Below are 8,805 nucleotides of genomic sequence, written 5' to 3'. Positions count from 1 at the left end.
TCTCCCCTTCCACCTCGGTAATAGAACCTCTGAAGTTTAGGTGAGCACATGGAAGCCCGAAATAAAGAAAACATTTTCCAGAGTCCCTCCTTGCACTTAGGTGTGGTCATGTGACTGAATTCTGACCAGGGTGAGCCAATGAGGTTGTGTGTATGTCCTTAAAAAGAGCAGGTTCTTCCTGCTGCTGTAACAGACATGATGGCTAAAGCTGGAACAGACCATGAGGTGAACTTGGGAGGGGAGGTAATGCACTGTGGAGCAACAAGATAGAGGGAGTGTGGGTCCCTGACACAGTGGAGCAACCCACCAGCCCTGGAACACCTACCTAGACTTTTACATGAGAGAGAAATAAACTTCATCTTGTTTAAGCCCCGATTATGTGAGGTATTCTGTCATAGTGGGACTTAATTCTAATACAGCTTCCCATCACACTTAGAAGAAAATCCCAAGTTCCTTACTAAAGTCTGGAAGGTTCTACACGATCAGGTCCCACTCCAGTATAATCCCCCTCATCCCCCCACACTCCAACCTGCTTTGTTCTTTGCTGCTTCCACACACCAAGCTTCCTCATGCTTTAGGGCCTTTGAACTTGCTTTTCCTTCTGCCTGGGTTGCTCCTTTTCTGTTACTCAGGTCTTAGCTTTAAATATCACTGCTTCAGAGACGGTCCCCTGACCAATCCGAAATACCCAACAAGTCACTCTCTTTTACAATAACTTACTTTGATTCTCTGCATAGAACTTACCAGAGCTGATGATTCTTTAATTTGTTTATTGTCTGCCTCTCCTACTAGAATGTAAATTCCGTGAGGATAGGAATTTTGATTGGTTGGTTCACTGCTGTATTCCAAGTGTCTACAACAGTTCCTGAAACCTAGTAAACTACTCAATAAGTGTTTGTCAAATGAATGCTCAAATACTGTTCCACGGATAGGGTGGTGGTTAAAAGCAGGGCTTCTAAAGTCAGACGTCCCAGATCAGAACCCTGGCTGGGCCACGAATCAGTCGTGTGACCTACCTAAGTTGTATACCTAAGACTCTGTAAAATGAGATTTCCTACAGCATAGGGTAGGAGTAAAAATATATATACATATATAGCGTTTATAAAGCACTCCCTCTCCTTCTCCCTTCCTTACTCTGAGACCTCCCGTCTTTTCTCCCTCTCTTTGGCCCCTCACTTGGCCACTTCCTTCGGCTTTGCGTTGCTCTCGGCACAGTCTAGCTGAAACTAGTTGTTTGAAATTTAGCGGGAATTAACATCATCCCTCAGGAGGACCATAGCTGCGCAAGCGCAGGACACCCACTCTTTCTCGTCAGCAATCTTTGCAGCCTCGACAGCCAGTCAGAGTTATCGTCGGAGCCGAGTTCCGAAGACTCACCAATTGAGTGTGGGAGGCGGTCAGCCCTGGAGGCAGTGGCGAGAGGGGGCGGGAACAAGGAGAGAGCACGCACAGTTCTCGCAGCCAGGTTCTCAGCAGCCCAATCCCAGAGGCCTGAGGCCTGAAGGCAGTGGGGCGTGGCGTTGGCAGCTCCCGCAACTCGAGGCCGTCCAATGCCGGGCCAATCAGAGTGAGGAGGTGGAGGAGGCAAGCCAATCAGCGTGCAGGACAGGAGAAGCAGGGGGTTGAGGAGTCTCGCGCGGTTGCCGCCGGCTCCCTAGCTTCTGTCAGGGGAGCCGGGCGTGCGGGGGCGACTGAGGAGGCGGGAAGGCGGCAGGGGTTGAAGGGGCGATTGCTGACTTGCGGGGAGGAGGTCCGAGGGGTTGAGCAGCATGGTGATGGCAGCGAAGAAGGGCCCAGGGCCGGGTGGCGGGGTCGGCGGGGGAAAGGCGGAGGCGGAGGCGGCCTCGGAGGTGTGGTGTCGCCGGGTGCGGGAGCTGGGAGGCTGCAGCCAGGCCGGGAACCGCCACTGCTTCGAGTGCGCCCAGCGCGGGGTCACCTACGTGGATATCACCGTGGGCAGCTTCGTCTGCACCACCTGCTCCGGCCTCCTGTGAGTGGACCGGCGCGGGGGGAGGACCGGGAAGGAGCGGCGGAGAGTTGGCGTTGAGGACAGCGGGGACCCGGGGCGAAGGGACAGAGCCGAGGTCGGGGGCGGTGGGGAGGCCTGGGACGCGCAGGATGTGCCGAGAGGGTCGTCTGCTGCAGGGGTGTCACGGGGAAGGCGAACGGTCAGGGGCGACAAAAAACGACTGGAGTCGCGATGCAGGGGAAAGGAAAGACAGCGTGAGAACTGGAGAAACTCCCTAAAGGAGGCGAGGCGATCCGAAAGTGGGGAGAATTGAAGGAAACTGGGGTCGGATGGGGGTTAGAGATTTAAGGGGCCAGAGAATGATAGACACCTTGAAAGGGAACTTCATGTAAGTGGAGGGCAAACAGGAAAGAGGTAGAGCAAGCTAGACTCAACATGAAGGGGTACCTTTCTTCCTTCTGGCTTGTGCCCATCCTGGATTGTGAGACGGAGAAACCAATTTAAAATAGGTAAGTTAACCCAGGTTGACAGCACAACGGTAATGGCAGGTAAAGAGCCACGTTCCAGTGTTCAGGAACAGATCCTAATCTTGCAGGGTTTTAGAATGCTACCCAGAGGGAGATTTCTTACAGTTCTAAGAGATGAATGCTGATGGGTTGCCCTGTTAGAGAACTTAACTTTTCCAGAGGTTTGGGGATCTGGATGAGCCATCCTTAAGTGTAATAATTTACACCTTTAAGCTCCTTGTTGCCATGGCTTGCTCCTGGTAGTAACATCTGGCGACTCTTTCTAGATTTGGGGGGAGGGGGGGTTGTTGAATAATCTGCAGTGCTACCTTGGCACTGGCACTGAATTTGGTCATGCCTGAGCTAATTTAGAGCCACAGATTTCTAGCCCAGATTTCTGGTTATATAGTAAGGTTCTTTTTTCCCCCTTAGGGAGTTATCTGGTTAGATGCATGACTAACATTTGATACCAAGCCTGCATGTCTATCTTTATAAGTTTATCAGGGGCTTTATTTTGACTTTTTTAGTATTAATACATTAGTCTGGTTGGTTTCATTTTTAACTAGGAGCGCTTTCCTTGTTTCTTCTTACATCTTTAGGAGCTGAGGAGGGAGTGGTATTGTTCTTGCGTGACAGATGGGAGAACAGAAGCAAAGAGAGGTTTAGTAACTTATCCAATGCCAGATGGGGGTTGCTATTTTCAGCATTTGTTGTTCCATATTAGTTATGATCATGGCAGACCAGAAATGAGGGTCCAGGTCTCCTCATGCAGTTTAGGATTATTTTTCTATTCGATTCTTACTTCCTTAGCCAAACTTCTATGTTTTAATCAGCCTTACTTGTGTGTCGTGAGGATAGACTTGACTTTCGTCTAAGTAAAAGCATTGTGGCTCTTGGGATAGTGGTTTAGAACATGAACAGTAATGTGTCAGAAGTTGAGATAGAGGCTCAAAGGAAGTCAAAGGATAGAGACTTGAGACTGGGACAAGTACTTTCAGGAGAATAGGAGCAAAGTTTAGGAATATTTATAGTGCAGAGTACAAAGAGAGCAGATTCCTGAAGATCCTGTTATGAAAAGGCAAATCTGATTACAGAGTCTGGAGAGAAGTCAAAGGAAGCAGGGGGATAGCACTGATGGCATATCAGAGTCTAGGTCGCAGGAAGAAAATACCAGGAAGCAGTGTTAACTCATTCCCCTAGTTAGCTGCCAAGGCATGAAAGCTAAAACGCTGAATAAATGGAAAGTGCTGACATCATTATCATTATTTTATAGATCTTGGTTTAAAGTATCCCATAGACAACACTTCCCTTCTATAATGAATGTCCCTCAATCAGGACAGAAGGAGGGCCAAGGGATCTGGCTCACATTAAAAAACCCGGTTTCTTTTGCTGGACAAGTTAACTCCTTAAACATCAGTGCACAATTTGCAGAACTTTACCACTTCCTCCTGTGGTCATTATTGTTGAGCTCACTGGTGAAAAGTCAGACACCTGTGATCTGGACAGACAGTGGGTGGGGCTGACGATGGCCTAAGGTTGCTTAATAGAGAAGTACCTCAAGAGGCCTGTCTCTGTCTGTGGCGCACGTAACTTCCAACTAGGGGCTTAGCTCCTTAGGAACCTAAGTTCCTATAGGACCAAGTGGTGGGAGTCTACCAGCCTCCCCCTTTTCTTTTAGTTTCAAAAGATTCTCGAAAGGACATTTTTGCTTAGTATTTTGGTAAAGCATTATGAGAATCACTCGGAGTCATTCTCAAGGTGGTAGACTTTAGGGAACACATTTTGGTGGTTGGAAATCAGAAGCTAGGCCAACTGTTTGTTAGCAGGAAGTGAGGGTAGAGTGAAGGGTCAAGAAGCTGGACCAATAAATGAAGCTGAACTGAAGGCATGTTGAGATTATAAAGAGACAAATGTCAGAAGAAGCTCTACAAGAAAGCTGTAGCTGCCCTGGCTGTGACCGTCTGCCGGGGTTCTGGTGGTTTGGTAATTCTCCTTTGCTAATTGGAGTCGTAATAGCGTGGACTAGGGCAAAGCATGTAAAGCTTTAAAAGGGGTCTTCGCAAAGAATTACCAGTGCCCTTTGATGTACCTTGGGAAGGGCCGGGAGCTGGCAGGTGGGCCATAGGCAGAATGTGAGGTGGGGCGTGCTTACTGCTGGCTGCAGAGTGAGGAGGGGGCACACAGCCCAGCAGGCGATGGAGAGACGTGGCTCCATGGTGACCCATACACCAGTCAACGTCTTAAATCCACATGGTTGCTTGCCCACAGATTTGGATTTTGTGGTGCTAGTGAAAATCGTAGTAGTAGGCCAATATCTTGCATCAGTCTATCAGTCAACAAATGTTTGTCAAGTGTCTTAAGATCCAGACACTGTTTTAGGCACTGGAGATGTGGTAATGAACAAAACTGACAAAGTCCTATCTTCATGTAGCTTGCATCCTAGGGGAGGCCTTGGACTCTAAATAAATCATGAAATATATAATTTCAGGTAGTGATAAGTGCTACGAAGTAAACTAAAGTTCAGCATGGGCTAGAGAGTGATGAGAGCTCATATTCAGCTATGATGATGAAAAGAGAAGAAATATTCTTTCTTAAAATAAAGAGGATATTGAAGGGGAGGAAATTGAAGTATCATACTTCACACCATAGCCAGAGAAAGGAGACAGAGGCTTGGCTTTCTTTTGAAAGCCAGTTTTCTGTTGAGTGTGTTACAAATATGTCGACCACTTAGGGGGCTGGAGTGTTCTGGGGCAGTGAGCAGAATTGCCAGCGTTCCCATCTGGCTGGATTGACTGATAATAACAAAGTTGACTGTTCCAGCCAAAGTTGAATTTCCCAAGATCTGAAGAAAAATTGAGATTTTAATAGTGGGGTGGGGTGTATGGCTGTGCCTTCAGCTCTGCATGTGTGAGCTCATCCTTTCTGTCTTTTTCAATGAGAAATTTTTTCTCAGCTCAAGCAGAAACCCACAGTGTTGGTGTGAGGGGCTGAGAGAGAGGCTGCTAATTTCTGCCGTTTCTAAATTTACGTACATGCTGCCACAGTGGTAGGTCCCAAATTTGACCTAGTTTTATTCATTTGGTTTTCTTCCAATACCTAATTTCCTTAACCTGGATAGAGATCCTTTTACTCTCCCCAATCTATTCATGCGCTTGTCTGTTCAGTTTTACTTCTAACTCTTCAACTAGAAGATGAATCTGCCATTTGAAGCTAGCGGGGGTAAAAATTGCTGCTGAAAAGGACTTCTTTCCAAAGCAGTGCCTCAGTGTTCCTTCTTGTTCTGGTTTGCTTGGATGCCTCAATGGATAAACCACTTTTCTTTAAAAAGGAAATAGATGGAGAGGCCTGAGATCTCATTGGCATCTGGGCTAGGCACTATCTTTGACACCCAGTCTTTCAGCCAAGTATGTGACATGCTTCCCTAACCTGTCTGTCTGAGTCTATCCTTTAATCCATCATCTTTCAGGTCTCAGTAGTGGCTATTTGTCTCTTCTACTTCTTTACAACTTTATTCTGACAGTGGGATTAAGTCAGGATTGAGGTGGAAGGAGCCCTGGACTGGATGTCAAGAGATGTGCTTGACAGCTCTTTATTTGTGACAAGTTGCTACCCTCCTGGTGCCTTAGTTTCCCTGTCTGGCTCGCTAATAGCTGTTCCTAACTGAAACACTTTTATCTCCATGGAAGGAAAGGTATAGTATGTTGTTCAATAATTCAGTACTTTTCCATCTGTCTGGGCTGGAGAGGTAGACGTATGCCTTGCCCTTATTTTAGTCCTGTCCCTCCATCCCCTCGCACCTCACCTTTCTTTTTTTAAAAAAATTATTTTATTTTATTTTTGGCTGTGTCGGATCTTTGTTGCTGCGTGCGGGCTTTCTGTAGTTGCGGCGAGAGGGGGCTACTCTTCGTTGCGGTACGTGAGCTTCTTGTTATGGAGCACGGGCTCTAGGCGCACGGGCTTCAGTAGTTGAGGCATGAGGGCTCAGTAGTTGTGGCGGCCCCCGCGACGGGCTCTAGGCGCACGGGCTTCAGTAGTTGAGGCATGAGGGCTCAGTAGTTGTGGCTCGCAGGCTCTAGAGCACAGGCTCAGTAGTTGTGGCGCGTGGGCTTAGTTGCTCCACGGCATGAGGGATCTTTCCGGACCAGGGATCAAACCTGTGTCCCCTGCATTGGCAGGCGGATTCTTAACCACTGCTCCACCAGGGAAGTCCGTACCTCTCCTTTCATATTCACTTCTGCCAGGCAGAGATAGACAGAGTCTCTAAAATTACAGATTTAGGCATTTTATTGTATAGGGCCTTTGGACAACTTGAAAAGCTCCTAAGAAAATAATAAATTACCAAAGGGGTGAGAAGAAAGGGGGCAAAATGTGAAAGGATTGAGATTGAGCCTGAAGAGGAAGGTAGCTGGTAGTATCAGGATTCCACGTGTCTCTACATGAGGGCAGCTGTTTATTATTGTCACTGAGGAAGAACTTCAGGAAATGGGTCGAAGCAGGGGACTTTCAGTTAGGAAGGAGTTCCCTAAAATTAGTGAAATTGACCCTGGAGCAGGGTAATGGGGAGCCTTCCTAAGAGGGACTCTTCTTGGTAATGTTTGGGTCCAAGATAAGAGCTAACCTGGTTTAGCTGAACCCTGCTCAGAGGCAGAGGAATGGAATCCCAGGGGCAAAGAAACACAATCTAGAGTGTATGAATTTGAACACAAATATTCAGAGGTAAGGAATGCCCGAGTCCAAATCTGGCACAAATGAAGGAACTTGGGTGCTGGGTAGAACTGTTTTTTTCCACTGTCGACCTGGCAGAACCCTTCTTATCTGAGCAGCTGAGCAGGTTTGAGGCTTCTATGAAGCAAGACAGAAGCAAAACATGGGCCAGTTTGAGGGCGATGACCACAGAGAAACAAAAGATGTGGTATTTGCAGAAATAGTAGTATGCTTAATACAAGCAAAGGGAGGGGAGAGAGGCAAAGAGAGGGAGGATTGGGCAGACTTTAGGATCTCTGCAAGTCGCTTCACTTGCCAAGTAATTCAGAGAGTGAGTCAGAGTACTTCAAGTGCCATTTAGGTGCCCTGTGAAAAAGAAACTGAAGTAGAAAAAGACATCATGACTGGGCTGAAGGCTCGAGCCCTAGTAATGTACTTGCCTTCAACTAGAAAAACTTGCCCTATTCTGGGGAAATACCTTTATCTCTATTTCCCCAGCTCCTCCTGGTTAGAAATAATAGAATAAATTTGCTGTGATAACCAAAGAGCAGTGCCTCCTTCAAGCTCTCACTTCTTCTTATTTTGGGGAGAACCTGAGAGTTATGTTGGGGAGACTGGCTGCAGGTTGGAGAGTTGGGTCTGTTTAATTCCAGGCCAGTGATTCCCATCTGGCCCAGTGCATGACCCTGGTTTGTACCCGGTAACACACAACACTCCTAGACCATTTGATTTCGGCTCCTGGGAGGAGAGGGGCTCTCATTTCTAAATTGCTTCTCTTGGCCAGCAGTGGCCTCTCTATGATTCAGAGACAAATGCTCTGACTCATAGGCCGTGTAACTAGGCCCTCTTCCTGGGCTGCAGTGTTGCCTTGTAGACTCTCCCTGCCCCCAAACCGTGGCTCTGGTTATACATGATCCAGTCTACAGACATCAAGGTCAGAGCAGTGCTTTTTGTACTGTGCTATGGAAACATCCCGTTCCACCAGATTCATCTGGCCCAAAGCACCTAAATCACTTTTCTCTGCCTTTCCTTTATCCTTTCTCCACCCCACCTCAAAACCCCTCCAATCCAAGCTCAGCCAGAGGAAGTTCTGTTGCTCTAAGCATCCCCTCTAGACTGATGAGTGGGTCAAGTTCCCCGCCCCCCACCCCTCCCAAGGAAACACACCTCCCTGTTTATACTTTGCTAACAGTTCCTGGTTGTCCTGTCAGGAAATGTCAATGACCTTTTTGTGATAGGCTTAGAATCTGTTTTTCTAGTGTAAACATAATACATTTTACTTTTCCCATGACCATTTCTCTTCCCTCACTGCTGCATCCTGGTGCCACGTCCTCCCTCATCTGACTGTGTGTGCCTGCTGTGTTGCGAAGTACCCTCTCCGGGCTCCTTGGCTCCTTCTTGGAAGCAAGTGATCGAGGACTAGGTCCTATAATTTTTGCATCCCCCACAGTGCCAAACGCAATGCCTTGTGTTTTATTTAGCAAAGTAAATATTTGTCAGTGGGAGGTGATAGGGCGGCCCGGGATCATAGGAACAGAGAGGTCTGCTCTGGCTAGACCTCGGAAAGGCCTGGCATTCCCAGGGGGAAGGGCACAGTGGTTAAGGTGAGAAAGGGCAAGGGAAAGA

At 47.7% G+C, this 8,805-nt stretch overlaps 1 protein-coding gene across 1 annotated transcript in view; it reads left to right on the top strand.

The window, feature by feature from the left end:
• The first annotated feature begins 1,628 nt into the window (after positions 1 to 1,628).
• The window catches only part of AGFG2 (ArfGAP with FG repeats 2), a 21,098-nt gene continuing 13,921 nt past the window's right edge, over positions 1,629 to 8,805 (top strand). Inside the window, exon 1 of the mRNA XM_007468852.1 lies at positions 1,629 to 1,990. Within this exon, the coding sequence (XP_007468914.1) occupies positions 1,770 to 1,990 (221 nt within the window). The 5' untranslated portion in view covers positions 1,629 to 1,769. The remainder of the gene's footprint in view (positions 1,991 to 8,805) is intronic.

Source organism: Lipotes vexillifer, unplaced genomic scaffold (assembly GCF_000442215.2).
Source record: "Lipotes vexillifer unplaced genomic scaffold, Lipotes_vexillifer_v1.1 scaffold12, whole genome shotgun sequence".
In the NCBI taxonomy this organism is placed as follows: domain Eukaryota; kingdom Metazoa; phylum Chordata; class Mammalia; order Artiodactyla; family Lipotidae; genus Lipotes; species Lipotes vexillifer.
This window is presented reverse-complemented; position numbering and strand designations above follow the sequence as displayed.